General features: G+C 44.3%; 1 protein-coding gene across 1 annotated transcript in view; it reads left to right on the plus strand.

The window, feature by feature from the left end:
- The window catches only part of PRIMA1 (proline rich membrane anchor 1), a gene marked incomplete at both ends in the record, with an annotated part of 49,717 nt that extends 29,279 nt beyond the window's left edge, over window positions 1–20,438 (plus strand). Inside the window, 2 exons of the mRNA XM_084270660.1 lie at window positions 381–510; window positions 20,339–20,438. Coding sequence (XP_084126786.1) covers window positions 381–510; window positions 20,339–20,438 — 230 coding nt within the window. The remainder of the gene's footprint in view (window positions 1–380; window positions 511–20,338) is intronic.
- Window positions 20,439–21,285: the final 847 nt, after the last annotated feature.

A 21,285-nucleotide genomic window follows, 5' to 3' on the forward strand; every position in this document is an offset into this window, starting at 1 on the left:
GTCAGGGTTTGAAAGCCTATCCTTCTCAGCATAACATCTCTAAAACCAAATCCGATGCAGCAGAAGATGGCAAATGCAGAGGGAGGAGAGGCTTCCCACAGGTGGCAGAACTATGCCTTTCTCCTTTGTGCTGAGCACGTGGACAGCACTGACACAGACAACTTGATTATCTGGGCACTGGGATGAGAAATATTTAGTACCAAGCTGGTTGATTGCTTGGAAAAAAAAAACCAACCCAAAGAGGTACTAAATGGGAAGTATCCCCTTTGCATGCACCAGTGGCCCTGGCATAGTGCTATTGCAGGGCCGACTGAAGTGCACCTGATTGTACACTGCTTATTTGGGAGAAGTCATGTATTTTTCCACATTCTTTTTTACAGCTCCCAAGTCCACCTTTTGTCCCACTGAAGAGACCTGGTGGCCAGGCCTGGTTATTATCATCGCAGTATGCTGCGCCACACTAGTGTTCCTCTTCGTAGTTGTCATCATTTGCTACAAAGCCATAAAAAGGTAAGACTCCAGATGCTTCCACTGTGCTTAGGGCAATGCACCCCCACAAAGGCGTACCCAAGACTTCATTGGTACCTTGTTTTGTTTAAAGGCATCCCAAAGGCAAGATGCAGCCTGTAGTCAGTGTGTGGTTCCATTGGAAAGTCACTGTATGGACTGTATCCTGCCTGTGTAAAGGGTGAAGTTTAATGCACAGTCATGGGCATGAGGAGGAGCAAACCTGGAAATGGGACAGGGCCACAATGTTCAGATTAATATGAACTCCCCAAAGCCAGATTGCTGTGGGTTGCTGGGTAATGTCAAATAGCTTTGGCTTGGCCAAGCTTAGAGGCAGGAAACACCATCCTGTCCAATTCTAGTAGTATTCAAAACGTACACGTGGGGTGTGAAATTTTTGATCCCAGGCTCGTCGCTAATTGGAGCATTTCAGATTGATGCAAGCTGTTGTAACCCAAACTCTAGGGCAATTTGTGTAGTTTTTCATGTGGAGGTTCCACTTCAAATTTACTCTTATCTCAAAATTATCATCTACAGGATCCATTTCAAACTTTTTTTTAATTTAAAAGCCTATGTGAAACCTGTGTACAGTGACCATTTCAGCTCCCTACTGCTGTCTTTGCAGTAGATGTGCTTGCACAAGCCTTCAGTAGTTAGAAATTACTGAGTTACTTAGAAAAATGGGAGTGGGAGTAATTTCTTCACCTAAGTAATATTTTATATTTTGAGGGGGGAAAAGTAAAAATCCATAACTCTTGTGAGATAGTGCAGTGACACCTGAATCACAGTTTGGATTAAATGATGTTTATTCATCTTTAGGATATCTTTTTGGGGGAAACCAGGTTATCTGCATGCAAAGGAACTGCAGGAGTTTTTATGAGTTCCAGCAGGACTATCACAATGGTGGAGCATTGCACATGCTTTGTGATTGTCTGAAAAATGTATGCCGGATTTCAAGGGTAGTATATCCAAGAGCATCAAAAAGGGAGAATTCAAACAAAAAGACAGAAGTCTGTATCTAATTTCTAATTAAATTTAAGTAAGTATCTTTGCTATTCTAGTATAGGTTAAATGAATGCTTAGTAGTTTTGAGGATTTGAAAGGCTTTCACTCTATCTGCTGAACTTCTTAAAAATTGTCTATGGAGGACTGAAATTGGAGTTGAATTGGGTTGGTAACACAGTGCAGAATTTCTTTTGTAACTCCTAACGTAGCGTTGGCTGTTCATGGGGTCCAGTTCCATGTGGAAAGTTGCATTTGTTTCAAAACCAGCTATTGTATGTATGTGGCTGGTGCCAAATTGTGAATGGTTTCTGCCAAGGCTGCAAAATACACCTACAGGAGCAGTAACTCTCCAAGCCAACTTGTGCCTAACAAGGCATTGCTCTTAAAATCTGCTCAGATACTGGCAGATTTAAACAAACAAATTTAAAGCTGGCCTTGAAAAGACTGTGGTGTGGGAATTCACATAACAAAGGCTTAATCTTCATGTGCTGAAGAATAATACAGATACTTGATGAAGACATGCATTGTTTGTCAACAGTGGGAATGTCAACGCCCAAGTCAGCTGCTTGAACAGGCATTAGGCTCAGAGAAAAGTGCAAATTCCTCTTAGATCTTCTTATTGTTGACATTCACACTGCTGACAAAAGCTGAGCTGAAAACTGCCCTGATGTGGGATGGACTGCTATAAAAGAAAATCTTATTAATTATATTTTTACAGAGTAACTAGAGCATTTCTTTTCATCAATGAGTCCTTCCTAAAACAGCTTTGTCAAAAGGATGCCCTAAAGTACCTGGCAGCATTCCCCAGTACTTGAGGTTCCTTGATCCACTGTAAAAGATACCGCTGAGAAGCATCTCTGCCTTCAACACAGAGTATTATCCTGTATTGTTTAGCTGAATTTGCTTTGGCTAGTGTGCTAAATCCTTCACTCTATTTTTTGCTGGGAGGTAGAGGTGGCTAGAGAAAGAGTGAGGGGATAAATCTCCATGATGCAGAAGCTGAGTCCAGCTCCATAGCTATGGCCTGCCCTGTCCTGTCTTTTCTCACACCTCCATCCCATCAGTTCTCCTCTGCAGTCCTCCTGGGCCCTCATCTCCAGAAACTGGGACTTCTGTCATTGCATTTCTAAGAAATCTCTCTCCCACCTCCAAGGCAGTAGTTGTCTGCTTGCTTTATATGTGAGTGCCACCCACTCATTCCCCAGCTGCACATAGGCTGAGTTGTAACCTTGATACAGCACAACCCTCTTCATCCAAGGAAAGGCACACGCTGATTGCCTTGATGTAGAAATCAGAACCCAACCTGAAGGCCCCACCTTTGGCTGCCCAGACTCTTTCTGAGCTCCAAGGGAGGATAGCTGTGTGTCTCACCTCTGAACAGCATCCTTTTCTTCTTTTGCCATGTCAGGCATGTCTGTAGGCTTCAGAGGTGTCCCAGCCTCAGTTTCCTGCTGTCTTGTAACTGATCACTGCTGGGGGGACCAGGAGACTGGCAAAGTATGCCAAGGATGGGACTGTTCACAGTGTCTATAGCAAACTGGCCTTCAAAGCCCTCTCCTGCTCAGTTACCTCTCCTTGAAACAGATTTGCCTGCATGCAGGGGCATCACCGAGATTCATCACCTACTTTCTGATGAACAGTGTAAATATGAATTATTATTCAAACATATGCTCCCTAAAACCTTGCATGAGACTGTCACCATCCAGTATTTTTAGACAGGAACTTTTTACCACTTCCTGGGAGAGCAGAAGAAGGAGATCCACATATTAGCATTTGCAAACCCTCATTCTCATGACAGCCTGAGGTGCAACAAAGACTGGAAGTGCCAGTAAGCATGAAAACTGGTGTGGCAGCAGCAGATGGCTTATATCTTTTTTTGGTCCAACAGGAAAAACATTTAAACATTCTCACCAGCCCAGCAGCCAAAAAAAGAGGTAAACAAAAATAAGAATACAAAGTACCTACTGACCAGGAGTTCAGATTGGATGATAATACCAGTTTCAGGCATGGATAGATGTATCCTATGTATGCCTATCTCTGTATCCTATGTATCCTATCTATAGTAGGTCCTGTGTATATACTCTAGTAGACATGTATAGATGTATCTCCCAGTGAAAAATCTACAAGTATTACAGGAGAATATTGCAAAAGCCTAACTGGAATAATTTGATTTCTCTGCTTATTAGTCTTCCAAATGAAGTGGGGTTTGCAGCCTGGCCATCAATGCTATCTGTATCCTCTGTAGCCTAAAGCATACGGCTCAGCTTAATTAGTCAGCAGTGTAAGCACCAAAGAGATGCTGAAGAGTGAAATGACATCAATCATCTGGTTGTAGGGTATAGCAAGAGTTAAAAACTTTAGTAGGAAAGTGCAGGCAGAGATTTATTTGCACAGAGCTTGGATCTGTTGTATTAATCCCTCACTTTCCTAAGAATCAAATTTGAAGCAGAAAGGAAAAGAAAAATCCCATTGTGCTTAAGTTAAAATCTCATTTACTGGTTTCAAAGAGCCAGACCCAATCAAACCCTCTCATGTCTGCTTTTCTGTAGCAGGAAGAGAGGGAATGACTGTCCTCAAGGTATCGTAACTCAACTGTATTTTTATTCAACCTGTATAAATAGTATTTCTCCTGGGATGGTTTGTTTTCCCTCATAAAAGGTAAAACTTTAGCATATCACCAATTTTAGGCACTAAGCCTTTCGTGATAAAATACAACCTAGGGAATTGGTGCTTCTTTGTGTAAAATAGCTACCAGCAGCAAGCCAGCATGCTACTACCTCCATCCCTGCACCTCTCCTGGAAACAGCCAGGTTCCCCCAGTATCAAATGGTCATAAGATATGCTGATGTCCATTCCAATGGGTGGATTGTACTGCTCTGGTCCACGTTCAAAATTGTACCAAAATGTGTCCATCAACTGTAATATTCAGAGAACTGCTAGACAGGTTAAACTCCTGGGAAGACCCATATAGGGTGATTCTTTGAAGGCTTTTAAAGCCCCTAAATTCCCTATGTGTGATGCTGATACTGGCAGTGCTGGGCACTGCACGGCTGGCACACCAGGAATGGACGTGCACTATGCATAGAACAAGTACCAGAGGAGATCAGTTGTGATACTGATGCTGCAGCGTGGTGACACACGGTGATAGCACCCTCAGTTTGGCAGTGGGGCAACAGCTATTTCCTCTGGTCTTGGTGACAGAGGGGTATTTCCTCTTTTAAGAAATGTGAATTCTCTGGTAGAGAAAATGTCTGTCTCTGTAAAAACCTTTTTTCCCTGGAAGATTGTCACCAAGAAGCAAAAGTAGGAGGTCTGAGGACAATTCATTAATGAGCACAGGCTGGAGTAAACTGGATCATTTCCCTATTACATGGTTTGTGGACTGGACTTGAAGTGCACCAAGAATGCAAGCAGCTCTAACGACTCTTCACCTGGTATAATTCCATGCAGATTCTAAAGCAATCAGTGGAGCTTGATTCATTTTAATCAGCTCTGGAGGTGGTTGTCTCTTAAGCTTTTTTTTACCTGACTCCAAGCACCTGAATACTAGTGAGACAGTGAGGCTGAAGGGAAGTGGGAAGTAAGTACAGTAAAGAGGATTAACAAGAGTTGTTTGGTAAATAAGCAACTGAGATGGGGAAGAGAGGGACTTGCAGTATGTAATCCTATTTCTGCAGCTCACTGGTGTGTCGGTGTCTGTGAGGGGAGTAAGATATTTACATAAAAGGGGAAAATAAATCCCTGGCTCCCCATATAAAATTAAGATACTGGAACTATCTCTCAAACCTGCAAGGAGAAAGCAAAGCTGATCATCCAGGTTTCTGTGCCAGCTGATGGAACTGGGCAGGAGGTGTTTAGAATAGTTTGCCAACATGGAAAAAACCTGTACTTAGCATCCACAGAACATCCATATGGTCTGAGATGACCCATGAGCAGCCCGTTGTGCCTAGGGGTGTGACTTCTTGGCTCCACTGGATTTTAGGTAGAATGGATATGTCTGCTCAGAAGTACCACAGGGTTTGCTGCCAAAGAGCCCTCTTGCTAAGTCAGCAGAGAAAGCAAGCTGATGATAACAAGTTATACATGCACCTTTTGCTCATTCTTAGCTTTGTCAAGCCCTGTTTTGTATGTGTTCCATGGCCTGAGAGAAAGGCACCATAAATGCCTACATAGGCACTTCCTTAAATAGGCACTGAGTTCACCTTCAGATAATAATTAAATGGAAGAAAACATTGTACTGAAATAAAATGACAGGTCATATTTAAGCTGTCTTAAAATTCATTGCTCAGGTATTTTCTAGGGTATTCAGCATTAGCATGTGATTTATGAACCCTGTATACTGCAAGGTCTAGTTTCTGTAGTGGGAGCAAGGTTCAGAAAGTTGGTCTTGTTTGACAAAATGAGGCAAATGCTTGCAAGGGGAAAACACTGAAGCTTGTTTAAGGAAAGTAAGAAGTGGGATTTTGGTCTGTAGTGAGCTGCTGTGTGTGGAAGAGTGTGCACCATGGTGCAGGAGTCGATGTCCCATTCAACAGGCCATGGTCCCACATCTCTTTTCCAGCCCATTCTTTTACCATTTGTTCCTCAAAGAGCATGGGACTGTGTAATCCTCCACACAGCCATCTCCTATGAGAAGCACCAAGACTGAGTGTAATTTAGTTCAAAATCATTACTAATTGCACCAAAACAATGCTTTTCCATGTGGGGAGAAAAGATAGAACAGTGTCCTAAACTTACTTAATCGCTTTGAAGTGGATATTCATGGCATGGCTGATGGCAGACAGGTCAAGGTTCCATTCTCCCTGACACATTAGAAGGGTTTGTTCAGAAACTGTGTCTTAATTCTCAGCATGTGGCTGGGAAGATAGTAATTACTATAGCTGGTAGAAAAGCTGGGTTAAAAAGTACAGTTTGAGTTGGGGATGCTGAAAGGGAAGAAGAAGGTCTATGGGGCCAGATCTTTGTGTCTCTGATGCAATTCCCTGACATCAAACCAGTTCAGCATCTCTAAAGGGGTCAACCCCAAGAAGTGCCACTCAAAAGGGAATGTGGACTTCATCAGGAAGACTTGGGAATGTCACTGAGGGCAGCTGAAAGGCAAAATTCAAAATTTTGGAAGGAAAGGAAATGCAGGTACACTGTAGCCTGATTGATCTTTTCCAGTGGCTGAGTGTTGATGCTTATCAACAACAGGATCAGTATCTACTGCTGAGCATCACTGCCCAGGTCTTCTGCCACCTCTAACCAAAGCTCAATGTTCCCATGTGTTGCTCAGCCTCTCTGCCTAATCCTCTCCCAGTGGTGAATTTACTCCCCTCTTTGGAGTGAGATTGTAGATGATCCACTAACAACAAGTTAAACACACTGAGCAACCAATCTTTCTGCAGGAGATCCCATTTTTTAACCAGCAAGAAATGAATTCATAGAATGATGGAATAGTTGAGGCTGGAAGTGACAACTTAAGATCATCTAAACTCCTGCTATAACAGAGTCAGATTAGAGCAGGTTACCCAGGACTGTCCCCAACTGAATTTTTAGTATCTCTGGAAGTGGAAAGGCCACAACCTGAGCTCTTGTTGGTTTTCTTGAGTTCTTCTGAAGTTATCACTGTTTACTAAACTAAACCTAGCTCTTCTTGATGAAAACTGAATGCTGGTACAAGGAAAATCAGTTGTTCTTCTAAACAGTACTGAAGTCCAGGTATTGTTTGTACAACAATTTCCAAGGCAGTATATATGAGACAAGCTGTGGAACAGCTTTTCAACTTGACCCAAGCCCACTAGAGACACCAGAGCTCTGCTGTGTTATTCTGATTCAGGGGTATCATTGGGGATTTTGGATGGGAAACAGTTGGTGCTGCCCAATGGTTTTTGAGTGCATCAAGACAAACAAGGGTTGGCCTCATTTTTAAGGTTGAATAGCAAAAGTATTGATTGCCACTGCTTCTTATCGGATTTGTTTAACAGATCAATGGCTGATGAGTAAAGTAGATAAAATAACCCTTGATTTGGAGAGGTAGATGAGCCAGGCCACATGGGCAGTGCTATGCAGGAAAGTTTGCTTTGCTGTTGCCTGTATGTACAATATTTGTTGATGGATGAGCAGGAGGATCTGCTCTTCAGTGCTCTCAGTCTGGGAGAGCACTATGTGCTTGTATAACTATTATAGGACAGGATGTCTCTGTCTCTCAAGTCATATCAAAGTCATATTCTGCTAGGGAGAAAGTTTGCTGTCATGAATGGATAAAATGCCCCACGGTTTCTCATAGCTGGGAGCACTAGAAGCCTCAGGAGGCTTTAGTCTTTACCATAAAACAAGTGGTCTGAGCTTTTCACAGAATACTCTCCCATGGATCCATGTTCACTCCTATTTTGTGATGTACCAACAAAGATGCCAACATAACTCTATAAAGCATCATGGTTTATCCTGTGATCAGTTAACCTGGGGCTGTGACCAGAAACAAACTTGCCACGTTTCTGTTTTCTACTGGAGGTGAGGGTACCACATTGAATGGGCACGTCTTGCAATAGATTCAAGTATTGTGCAGTTACTGCCTCAGTGCAACTCTGCAGGAGCCATGGGTGGATTTTACAGGCTCATGCTAGAACATAATGCTCGTATTTGTTGAAATACTCCCTATTTACCCCCACGCAATTGGAAGATACATGCGGACACTAGAGCTTTGAAACACAGAGGAGCATTGCCAGGTTTACCATGAACTTTTAGTTACAGTTTTTCCTGGAGCAATAACTTCTGAAGTAATCTGAATAAATACAAGATCGGGATTCTCTTCACCTACTTGCCTAAAAACTGACTTTCAGTTCAAGACTCTTACGTATTCAAAGTCCCTTGAGACAAAGAAATAAGGTTTTCTTAGAAATTAATTTCATTTTTGAGCAAAGCACAGTCTTTATGAGCTGGCACAAAGAGCCTTGTGGCTGACACTGCTGGTGAAAAGCCACAGCTGTGGCTGAGACCGACCTGGCACAGTGTGCAGGGACACTTGATCAAGCCCAAAACTTTCTTCCTCTGAAACACTGGAGTTTAGGACTGTGTTTGTTACAGCCTGCAAGAACCCAGCAGCCACGCCAGGGTGACTGAGACAAACTTTTTTTATGACTCAGAGGAAATTGTACCCATGGTAATGGGGTGAGAGTGTAGATCCATCACTCCAGCTCTGTATCATCCCAGAAATTTCCCTACACAACAAAAATCTCACAGGAACACGGTGGGTGCCTTTTATTGCCCCCGTTTCCTTCCCACGGAGGATCTGCAGTGCATCTGGAGTAAAAGCAATAAAACCTGATTTTCTCCAGTGGCTGAACAACTGCAGCTCCTGGTGGGTTCAGCAGACACAGTGCATTTGTAGGAGCTCTAAAACCCCAAAAGTTAGAACAAGAAACTCAGAAACATATGGAAATAGCTCAACAGTTCCCACACCTGCCCAAGGCAGGCTCTGCCCACACACTGTGCTGCCTCACAGTGACAAGAAGGCAGACCTTACTACAGGGCAGTCATTTCCCTGCCCATGACACCCATCAGACCATCTTCAAGAGGCTTGGGAGTGTTTAGCACTGTGTGCATGCCCTATTCCCCTCCAGTCTCTAACCTTTCTTGTTTGCCACAGAGCCTTAGTTCCCACATCACTCTCACGTTTCCCCAGAGTTGAACACACAGAAGATATCTCCTTCTGCCCTTCAGCCTTGGTTTGGGGCCTCCCTTGACTCCTCTAATTTGTGGCTTCTGCTGCTTTGATTTTGATGCCTGGCTCTAACCTGAGTTTCTGTGTGCAGAGACCCTGAAGAAAGGTAGAGCTCAGGGAATGGCAGGAGCTGTGCTTGGATGTGCTTCCTCCTGTGCAGGGCATCTCAGCAGAGATGAAGGATCTGACTAAAGCAGCATTATTTTGCACTGTAATTTACATGCACTAGTTTCATACCTTTGTCTACTTGGTCATAACTTGGTGTCCAAACAAGATCCCAACATTTCTATGCTCTAGCCTTCCTTGAGGAAGGAAGGTTCAGAGGTGTTTGTCCTCACCAGCTGCTTTCAGGGGTCTCTGCTACTCCGAAGGGAGGTCACATCCTGCAGACCTCTGCCTTGCTGTGCTGATTGCTGCCAGGCATCCACGCTGCCTGAGGTGCAAAGGGTGTGGACAGGGGCCCCCTGTGCAGAGCTGTGATGCTGCATATTGGCTGCTCACAGCCACCCTTAAGCCCCTCACAGCTGTGCTGCCACCACTTGTGTGGTTGCACAGGCTGATTTCTGCTACCCATCCTTCCTTCTCTGCACCCCCCATACTTATTGCTAAGTATTTAAAGTGCTCCCATGTTGCTAAGCAGCACACAGCTCCCACTCAGGAAGCCTTGCCACAAAGGTGAGACACACAGTAGATCAGCATGGGCACGTCTGCAGGTGGTAGGTGGTATCAGCTGGGGTGGTCCTGCTCTGACACACACTTACCTTGCTCTAACTTAGTGTCCCTTCCATCAGCAGGCATGTGGCCACTCCATCCAGTATATCTGAGCTGGAGAATGATGCTTCTGGCTTGTCCATCTGAGAGAGTTGGCTAGATAGACACATCAGAGGGCATTTGAGGAGATGAGCATAACAGTATTCATGCCCCAAACTAATGCCAGGTGATGGAGCAAAGCAATAACAGGCGGCCTGATCTAAAAGGTCTGATCCCTCCTGTGTGCAAGGCAAGAGTAGGAAAATAGGGTCAATCCTCATTCTGATACAAGGTCCCAGCTGGAGATTTGGTGCCTTTTTCAGTCTCTGCTTTTTGAGTCAATAACATGAATTCTTATGAAAGATGTTAATACTTCCCCCAAGCAGGAGGAACTTCAGGTTAACCTGGCTCTCCCTTTCCATTGCTCTGGGCCCTGGGAAGCCAGTGTGGAGGCTGGCTGGACTTAAATCTTTCCTCAGAAATTGTCCCCAGTTACAGTTGTCTAATGCCACTTAGTTCCCAACCTGCACAAACTCAAGTCTTTGTGTAGACATCAAGGTGTGCAGGACTTGCTGGTTGCTCTGCCTCTGTATGAACTTGTCCCCTTGCACACCTAAAGTAGGGAAGGCTGGGACCACCCTGTGCAGTCCACTTACAGTGGGGTTTGCATTTATCCTGCAAAGAGCAGGATCTGGCTCTGTAGACCTTCATTGTGAATGGAGAAAGTCAGAAGCAGCTGCTTGGAAATCAGTGGTCTTACCCTAGTTGGTGGCAGAGACAGATTGCTTCAAATGCAAAGTGATCCAGACAGTTGCAAAGGTCAGATCATTCTACAAGTTTTTAATTCTCTTCTCAGCTCTTTGCATTTATTTGTGTTACAGGCACTTCTACTAAACTGGGTGGAAATCTGCAGAGAATTTCAGTTCATCTGCACAGAAATTAAACATTACTATTTAAATAATTTTGTACATTCTATTTAAATGATTCTGTGAAACAGCAGTAGCCTCGTTCTTCTGTCTGGATCAAGTTCTTCATTCAAGTTGTTGCTTATGTTTGCAAGGGATCAAATAGCAAGGCAGTTACCTACATTCAGCAAAAAAACCTGGGCACAAAATAGCACAGAAGATCAACTGTATTTTGGGGAGGGAAAAGTCCAGTGCCTAAAATGTCACTTTCTACTGCTGCTTGTTGGGTGAGACACATACTGTCCTTCAGATATGGGAGAAGAGCAGTGAGGAGCAGCCCTTGCTCATCTCCACCTTACTGTTCCAACCCCACATCTCTCCAGTACTGATGCCCACCCTGACTTGCTGCACCTTTCCCTCCTCCACTTCCCCTCCAAAACAGGTATCATTTTGTAAGGACAACTTCTAAGTGGAAGCCCAGCTAAATCATCATTTATAAATGTCTTTTCTTGGCCTCACTGAGGCTGAGCAGAAGCAGTTAGGTAGTTGTCACGTCTTCTCCAATGTATATGTTTAGATATGGCCTCCATAAAGACTGTTTTAAAAGCAAGGTATTGATCAGGATTGGCAGGTTGGTATGGCTGGGCACTGGAAAAACATATTTCTCCAGCTTTCCTAATTAATGTTTGTTACACACTTTGAAGATAGATAGGTGTTGTTTAATCTGCCCCAGAAAGAAGGAGGGCCTTTGCAGATGTGTGCAGAAATGAAGGACCAAGCCTGTCTGCAGGCTCAGCTTGTGGGCACAGAAGCCCAGAGGGTGGGCACGGTTCAGCCCTGCATTCCTCTCCATCACTACACGAGCTCCGTGACTTTCATTTTAGCCAGACACCAGCATAATGCCACTACTGCATCCAGCCTGCACTAGTCTGGAGGATACTCACAGGAGGACTCTGGGAAATGCTACTCTCTTCCCCTTCTGATCTGCATGAATAGAGGGGGGAAAAACCCTAAAGGTACATTAGGAGAGTGTGCTGCCTTCGTTCCACAGCTGTTACCTACCCCAGCCATCGCCCAGGCCTGGGTGCCACAGTAGAGCAGTGCACCCCGTGGCCACCTCTGGCTGTAGGTATTGCCTTGACCTCTGAGAATCAACCCCAGGGAAACTGAGGCTGCACCTGAAGCTCAGTGAAATGCTTTCTCCTGTTACATTGGCTGTTTGAGTTCCCTGAAGCAGCTGGTATTCTTTCTTTGATTCTTCTGGGTGGCAGCCCAGACATGATAGTAACACAGGACTGGAACAAGACCCTTGGGTGTCCCTGTCTGTCCTCAGTATTGTGGGCACTGTGGTATTCCATCCTTTTCACAAACATACCAGTCTCCTTCTTGAAGCTTTGTAGTTTTCCCTCCCTCACTTCTACCTGCTCCAGCAGTCCCAATCAAACGGTTGCCCTTCTGAGCATAAAAGAACCTTCTTTGCATCACCAGCCTAAATTTACCTGCTGCCTATTTCTTCCATTCAGGCACCCTTTTCCTTCCCCAGTGCTCCCAATCCCATCCCCTCTTCCTTTTCATTAGAACAGATTGTTCAAGCTTGTGTGTTGTCTTCCATAAGAAATTAGGACAGAAATTTGAGCCGGCTTCTCTCTTTAAATTGCAGACTTTTTAGGGCAAATCCTGCCTAGTGCAATAGTTCCGTATAATCCTGGTTATCAGAGAGCTACATACACATCACCAACCCCAGGCTGTTTCTGCACTGCTTGGCAGTGCTGTGTGCCATGACCTGAGCTCCATGAACATACCCGCTGCCTGCAGTGCCCTGTGGCAGGATGGGTCTTTGAGGAGCAGGAGCATGCCCAGCTCATCCCCAAAATGCACTGCCAGGGTGCAGCACACTGCCAGGCAGGGCTGGGGCTGTGGCCATCCTCCAGGCACATTTTGGCTGTGTTCAAAGCAGGGTGCCTTCATTTCACGCATTTAATATCTCCCTTTTTCTATTTTTTTCCCTGTCATTTGGTGGCTTTTTGCCAAGCTGAAAAGCTGGCAGCATGAGCTCATTTTTTGACATTAGGCCCATTCATTTCTTTCTTTTTGTCATCCAAACATATTGATGATGTGTTCTGCTCTGAGAACACCCAACGGATAACGTCAGCTGCAATATACCTCCAGTCAATAAAACCTTTTAAAGATCATTATAGGGAATGCACAGAATGGGTTGTAAGGTGATGGGTCACTGAGAGTACTTTTATCACTTACGTCAGTTAATTGTTCAGTATGCTGATAACAAAGCTGCTTCTCTTCCTTAAAATTGGTTTTGTGTAGGACCATAATTCTGAAGTTAGCTTAATTGAAGACTCTGTAGGAAATTCGATTGCATCACCTTATTCCCCCAGGGACAGACCTTCCTCTGTAACACCAGAACAAATCCTCCTCAAGTCCACCCAAGTCTGTGGAATTACTCAGACTTTGCTCTGCTGAAAATAAATTAAGACTAAACTCCACTTCTTAAATTTCATGTGTGGCTCAGCACTGTATCACAATCACTTGCAATCTGAACAGGCCAAATCCTGCCTTCAGATATACCCAGAGTGACTGGCTGGGATAGATCCACTTCTGCAGAAAGAGATCTGCCCACCACATTTTGCAGCCTGAGCGGCTCAGGGAAGCGCCAAGTGCTGGTGAATGGCTGCAGAGTGGCTCCCCATGGATTTAGGGTTTTTTCCTGAGAAGCACTCAGCAAAGGCTAGATCTTCAATCCATGCACAGCAAGGGGGATTTGACGATCATGGGGGAGTGTGAAACATACCAAACCAGAAATCGCCCACATGCCTGCAAGACTTGCTTAAATGTACTCCAGAAACTGGTCAGCTAAAAGCAGCTGTGGGGGAGAGCTGAATTAGCCATAAATTGCAGGCTTGAAAATGCTTCTGCTCATATCTCCTTAGGAGAGGGTATCTTGGGGCTAGATCAAAGCCTACTGATGTGACAGGACTTGTAGTTCTGCAAAAGAGACGTTCCCATTTTGCATGATGGCCCTAGCACTGTGCAGTCTACAGACCTTCTCCACCTTTTCCAACCTGTGAGAAAGTCTGAACATGTTCCGAATTGTACACTTACTTTCTCACAGAAATCCTGACCACTCGTTTTGTTTGTCTAAGACTGAGGTACTCAGAGGTCTCTAGGGAAGGAGCATCCTTTTCAGAGTCACAAAAAACATCTTTGATTTTCATAAGGAGCAAAGGGGCAATGCAGCTAGAGGAAGGAGACCTCCATCAAATGACCAAAACTGATAGGAACCCAGTATACATAGTCCTTCCAAACGGTGCAGGTGATATCACCCAGGTTACCTATAAGACTTTCTAGTTTGAAAAAGTAAAAAACATACATTTGAGACAATAAGTAATAAACACTGAGACAAGACAGTTTGTCTTGTAGATGCTGGACTACGTAACTTAACAGTCAGTAGATGGAAATACAGGGAATAGCTATAACAGCCTTGGGAAATGGAGATTATTGAACAATGGTCCTTGAGAACCACTGAGCATTGAGTGAGTGCATTCCTAAAAGTTGTCCAGATGGAGCTGCTTTTTATTGTAACTGCAAAACATTTGCTTCATATGTGGGAGGTAGCTGATCCAGTAACCTCTTCCTACAAGGAATGAATAGTATGCTGCTTGTTGTCTGGATGGATAGATGGTCCATATATGGCTGTTAACTAGAGAAATGGCTGTTAGTAGAGAAAAACCAAGGTTTCAGAATTTTCACCATTGGGGTTCCTTCTTTGATTTCTATCTTTACATTGTCAAATAAAAAATAACCAGTTTTAATTTTTCTGGTCCCTCTGAGACAGACAAAAGGAGAAGTTCAGACTGTGAAGGCAGACTCTCTTTTCATGACTCCAAAAACTATGCCCACAGAAGTCTCCCCCTTTAACATGAGCCCCACATGTCTGGCCATAGTGCCAGAGTGGTGACCCCAGGTTAGTCATTAGGCAAAGCTCGTGGTTGGCGGCTGCACACAAATTCCATGGCTGTGCCCCAGAAAGCAGCTGTTGTTGATGCACTGAGCCCCTATAGCAGGGGTCCTGTTCACAAACCACTCGTAGAAAGCAAGTTTGCTTCTCCCAGCAGTTGCTGTTGTGGGAACTGATTCAGTTCTGGTGGCTGATGGCCAGCATTAATCAAACGGCTGTTTGATGAATGCCCCCAGGATGTAAACAGCCTCCATTCATTTTCTTTATCATCTTACAAACATTCAGGTTACTGAGAGAGATAGTCCAGTAATTGAATAGCATTACAAAACTTATTCTTCCATTCCTATCCTGTACCTGCTAAATAAGGATGGTTTTGAAGTGTGACTGTAGCCCACACATCATCTTGTCTGGGCTTCCAGTCGTGAAGTCTAGCCAAGAGCTCTAAACATAGCTGCCATGGGTACTGCTAGTATCTTAGCTCAGGAGATGAAGCTGGGTGAAAATGTGCCTACCAGGTATTTACCGTTTCATGGACAACTTTTGTAACCCAGGAAGATGCTGCTGCTGTAAGATCTCTAGCAGTATATGGGTAGCTTTGATATATCTGCTGTGCGCTGGGGCCACATCAGGATAGATCAGTCCTGTGAAGCAAATGGGTGTGTTTCATGAGACCCAGTTTTATGGAAAATCATTAATTTTTATGTGTTGATAGCTAATGTAATATTCATCAGTATGGAGAAGAGCTTTGAAGTTGTTGTACATATAAGCAGTACATCTTCAGCTCTCCCCCTTCTGCTGCTCTGCCCTAGGGATGAGCAGACACATGTGTGACCTGGCACATGTCACCGCCAACACAGGAGGGGTGAGTGAGCCATGGTAATGCTTGCCAGTAGAGCAGCTCACCAGCCTCATCTCTCCCCATAGCACAGCCCTGTGCTGTGACATGCAGAAGTGGGGCTGCCCACACAGCACCATCACAAGAGGAACTGAAAACACAAACCAGTTTTTGGCACAGGTACGGCTGTGGAAAGCCAGTACAGAGATGCCTCACCACTTTCAATGTTGGTAAACTCCTTTTATCAGTTAGCATTGATACCCATACTTTGGAATCTTTTTTATAGACTTTTTTTTTTTTTTTTGCAGGTGCCTTTTAATTACAATTCACAATTTTGTACTGATGCTGAGGAAAGAGTCATGGAGTTGCACCATGGTTTTCTGAGCCCTGGGCATCTCCTCCAACACCATACAGCTGGGAGGGCAAAGTGGCCTTTCCTCCTTTAACCACACCTAGAAGAAGAATACCACACTATTCATGGTTTTGAAGGAAGAGGATAGGTGTTTCCCACAGGATAATCCAGGGCAGTGAATCCCATGTGGAGACAGGCATCTCCTGGCAGTGCAGAGTCGGGTATGGGAGCCCTAGAAGGAAGGGCCTTTAATATCCCTTCATTTCTCTGCTGCTAGCCCAAGCCCACCCATCCCAGCTTGGCTGGTTTTCACTGGGGCCCAACCTTCCCAGCTGCTGGTTTGGTGCTGCACTGGCACTCGACAGAAACATTGCTGGGGAGGCAGGCAGTAGGAAACAGGTTTGCAATGCTCAGGCTTGTCTTATGAAATCAGATTTTATTCTTACCTCTCATCCCTTCCAAGCACAAAGCACCTTGAAGAGTATGAACTTGTGGATTGTGTTGTATGCTTTAAACTCTACAGCAGTTTACTCTTCTGGACAAAACTTCTAGCCCATTGCTAAGTGATCTTCTTCTCTTCAAGGGTTCAATAAGCCTGTAAGTGACGAGGCATAATGAAGTCCTGATTAAATGAACTGTCTGCTCAGCTTTTGCTTGATTTTGTCTGAAAAATTATATAGAGGATTTTCTTAATGGTATCCAAGTGAGACACAAGGTGAAGCACTCCCCTAGTACTCTACCACACAACTGCCTTGCAGACAGTAGGTCTATGCCAAGTTTACACCTGTGGCCAAAGCTGGCAAGGAGGGTTGTGTCAAATATGCCAACTGAGTTTCATGACTAGACATGATCAAGGGCCAAAAAACTGTGTTTCCTCTAAGAACTTTTCTAAAGCTAGAACATACAAGCTGTGTTTGGCTGTGCATCATTATGGTAACCTTTACACAGGACTCCGCAGAGAGCTGCTACAAACAAGCCAATACGAACTGGTAAATAAGATTTGTAATGTGACCTGAACATCATCTGAAATTGAAGCTTGATGTGTGAAATAATATACTATTAAATGGCTGTTTGATGCTTTCTTGATTTTAGGACTCATGCAAATTAATGCATGCATGGTGGAGAGGTCATTACGGACCCCGATGCGTCATTTCAGGCGTGTACTAAGCTGTACAAAGTTGCATGTACCTTTCATCTGCAGATGTTTGGCATGAAGAGTACACCAATTTGTTTGCTAAACATCAAAGCACATGATGGGTAGCAAATCATACTGTAAAGCAATGCAAACCACTTAGCCAACAGCCTGTTTCGCCTGCCACCAAGTGAGTATGTCACAGATATAAACAGTTCCCTATTCATTCCCTCACTAATTTGAAACAATGCTTTCTCCAGTGAAGAGCAACCCTGGAAAGGAAATGCATAAATACAGGGCAGCTGCAGCTGGAAGGGGGCTTGGAGTGTTGCACGTAGAAAGATCATCCATAACCTAGGATCAACCATAACCAGGCAGAAAATAGGATAAAAGGGCTCCCCTTGGTGTGCGAGAGGAAAACTTGCATGCTTGGATCTCAACAGTATGAAATTTGAAGTAAAAAAGAGCTAGTGACACACAGAGCTGGTGGCACAAAAAGAACTGGTGCCCTAATGCAAAAAAGCAGTTGAAAAATGCAACAGGGCAAAATGACTTTGCATAGCAAAATACATAGGTCAGTTTTAATCACTGTGACAAGTCTGTCCAACAAGTAATTTAAATGGTGTAACTGAGACAAGTTCAGCCCCAAATCCGTGCCTGACACGCATTTGGAAACAGAGAGAGTGAAGGGGTTAACCAGAGCATTCTCCAAGCCCAAACTTCTGCGACTGTCATAAATCAAAGAACTTTAAACATTAAATAAATATGTACCTACATAAATAAATGCCTCAGGTAGCCATTCCACTGAGGTCCAAGTTGCTCTTTTTTTTTAGTGCTAACCCTGAGCAATTGATAAGGCAAAAGCAGAACCTTGATAAAACCTCCATTCCCAGCTGAGTGAGCTGGGGCTGTTCAGCCTCAAGAAGAGAAGACTAAGGGGGGACCTTATTAATGTTTATAAATATCTGAAGTATGGGATGCAGGAGGAAATGGCCAGCCCCTTCTCAGTGCTCTGTGGAGACAGGACAAGGGGCAATGGCTGCAAGTTGGAGCACAGGGAGTTCAACACCAAGATGGGGAAGAACTTTTCCCCAGTGAGGGTGAGGGAGCCCTGGGACAGGCTGCCCAAGGGGTGTGGAGTCTCCTTCTCTGGAGAGATTCCAGCCCCATCTGGATGTCGACCTGTGCATTATATCCTAGGGAACCATCTTTGGCAGGGAGGTTGGACCCAAACATCTCTTGAGGTCCCTTCCAACCCCTATGATTCTCTGATTCTATGATTTGTAGGCTCTGAAAAAATAAACTTCCAATGCATGGTAGTGCCTGTGGTGTGGTATCACCAGCAACCTCTCCAGCAGTGTCTCCAGAGAGGTCTCATCATTGGAGGAGAGTCTCTTAACCTCCCAGGTCTGTGCTGGGAAACTGGCCTGGGGAGGGGAATGAGGGAAGGGCTGCTCTCAGGAAGAGAAACTGAAGTTAAAAAAAAAACAAAAACGTGGGACAAAAGGAAAGAGAGTTCAGGAGGAGTGAAGAAGACAGTCTTGAAGTCACTTCTAGAAACAAGAAAAACTTAGATGAAAATAAAATGAGCCATGTTTTAACAGGAAGAAACAAGAGGAAGGCTAGACAGGGAAAGAAAATGGAACTGGAGAGATGCAGAAACACATAGGAGACCAAAATAAAGAAAGAAGGGGTGAAGAGGAGATAAACAACAAGCAGAAGTGGCCAAATATTCTTCATTTTCTGATTATTCATAGAGCTGATTATCAGCTGGGGGGAGGAGGAGAAAAAAAAGAATTTTTGAAAGTAGCAGAGAAGTTTTAAGACAGCTGCACCATTTTTCCTGCCCAGGAAAAAAAAAATAAGAGAAATATTGCTGTCAGATTGTCCATTCCTTTTATCAGGGATGTGGCAGGGTGGATGGGTGCTTTACAATGTCATGAAAGACAGAGCCACAGAGGCTTGTGTCAGATACAGACAGGCACAGCATGCTAATGGCAGAAACAGGGTTCAACAGAGCTCTTAGTCTTCCCTTCCCCTCCATTTCCATTCTCTTAACAGCTGGAATCACAGCTAATATTAACAAATCTTAATTAACTCTTTACCAGCTAAAGAGCAGCGTAATGTATCACTATCAAAAGCATTGTCTTTGAGACTAGTAGAGTAATAATTCTCCCTAAATCTTTTGCTAATACTTTGCTGAAATTCGATGTTATTAACTATTTTTTTATTAGTTGTTGTTGTATTAAATGATGTCAAGAGCAGCACAGGCTGACTGTTGTATTACATTTGTTTATCTGGTCCTCTTTTTGCGTGTAGAAGCACCTTAAACTCAAAGCATTAATGTCTGAAATACCCATGTGGAAAGCACAAAGCTTTTTTTCCTCCTACTATGTGTACAGCCTCAGCTTTAAGTACAGGACACACCACTTTTGAGGAAAGAAGTTGTGGGAGACACTTGCGTAGTGTAACATGGTCTGCTACAGGACTTAGCTCAGGTGTCCCTTCTTGGAGTCGCTTTAAAATCCCAAGTAAGATTCTTTTTGTGATGTGCAGATGCTTGTTAGGTTTCTGCACTTGCTGGGCATTTCCTGAATTGCCTCACAATTAGCAAATTACCAAATGGCCAGTGACCACCAGGTAAAACAAAAAAGGGGATACTGTAGTGGTTGCTGCTGGGGGTCTAGTAGATCACAGCAGGCACACCAATGCAATGTCATTCAAACTGGGAAGATGACCACCTGTGTCCACAGAGGATGTCCAGTGTGACACTGCACTTTGAGAAGGGCCCAGGACTGCTCCAAGGCAGAGTCTGACCCAGCATCCAAGCATCCACTATAGGCACAAAGGTGATATTGTAGGGCTCTCCTTCCAGCAGCCTTTGCCTCACGCAACATAGACACCTGTATCTACACACAGGCTAGCATGGGGATACCAACAGCCCATCAGTAGATCTTAGGACCAGATCCTTCATCTTCCAGGTGGATCATGAAGCTTGACAGAACTCCTGGTTCGACCTGTGTTCAGAAAGGGAAGGTAGAGAGGAAAAGTTCAGTGTTGTGATGCACCTTACATGTCCTTGCTTTCAAACTGTATTGGCAAAGAAGTTGCTTATTTCTGTCCTTTCTTCTCCCCCGCCACCCTGCCTGTACATGTCTGAACCTGGGATCACCCAAGGAAACCAATGAGAAAAGAAGAGAACGGAACCAGTCGGGCTGAATATGCAATGACCTCCTCCCCAAACAACAAAACAGTTGATAACAATGCGGTGGTATAATCCTGGAAGCCCCGCCGAGGCGCAGGAGGTGGTAAACTTTCAAAGCACACACACGGAGTATGCAAGGTGGGTGAAATAAGGCAATGAAAGGAGCTCTGTGGCCAAGGACTCCCATTTCAGAAACAGTGCACGCATCAGTGATTCAGAAGAGAAAAGCCAGCCCCTCTTCAGGCTTGCTGCTTCTCCAAGGGAGGATAAACTCGCCCACCCGGGCTGCCTGGAGAAAAGGCCTCACAAAGGCATAAGCATTGCATGCTGCATCTCGTGAAAGCGATGTCGCGATGCCTCCCGCTTCTTCTTCTTCTTCCTCCTCCTCTTCCCACCCCCACCCCCCCCCGTTTCAGTTTGAATTGAGTGTCCACAAAAAGCTGCTTAAATAGGATCTTTCGAGGAGAAGGTGATCTGCCACCATGGCAGCAGCTTATTGTAAGTGGGTCTGAGGGTCACGGGTGGGAGCTGTCACCTATGTGCTTCTCCAGCCTGTCCAGTTGTTGTACACTTACACTTCATTCTTATTATTTGTATTATTTCATTATTAAAAAGGGAAAGAAGGTTTCTGTTAAGCCATCAAGCAACCAAAAATTGCATGAACTTGTGACTTAACCCAGGAAACTCATCTGCGGTCTGATGACTATGCAATTTCCATGGCTGAAGACTTTTCAGACAAAAGAAGTCAAAATGTCAGATTAGCATTGCTGTTGAAAGAGAAATATTATTAAGAGGTGCTTTGAACATTGTTACTTCATAATCAGCCTCCTTTTTTGCATCACTCTTTACTTTTTAATCTTTAAAAAGTTCTGCCTTTGTGAAATTCTACACATGTCTCTGTATTTGCATCACACTGATT

This window comes from Gallinula chloropus, assembly GCF_964237585.1.
Source record: "Gallinula chloropus genome assembly, chromosome: 14".
Lineage (NCBI taxonomy): Eukaryota > Metazoa > Chordata > Aves > Gruiformes > Rallidae > Gallinula > Gallinula chloropus.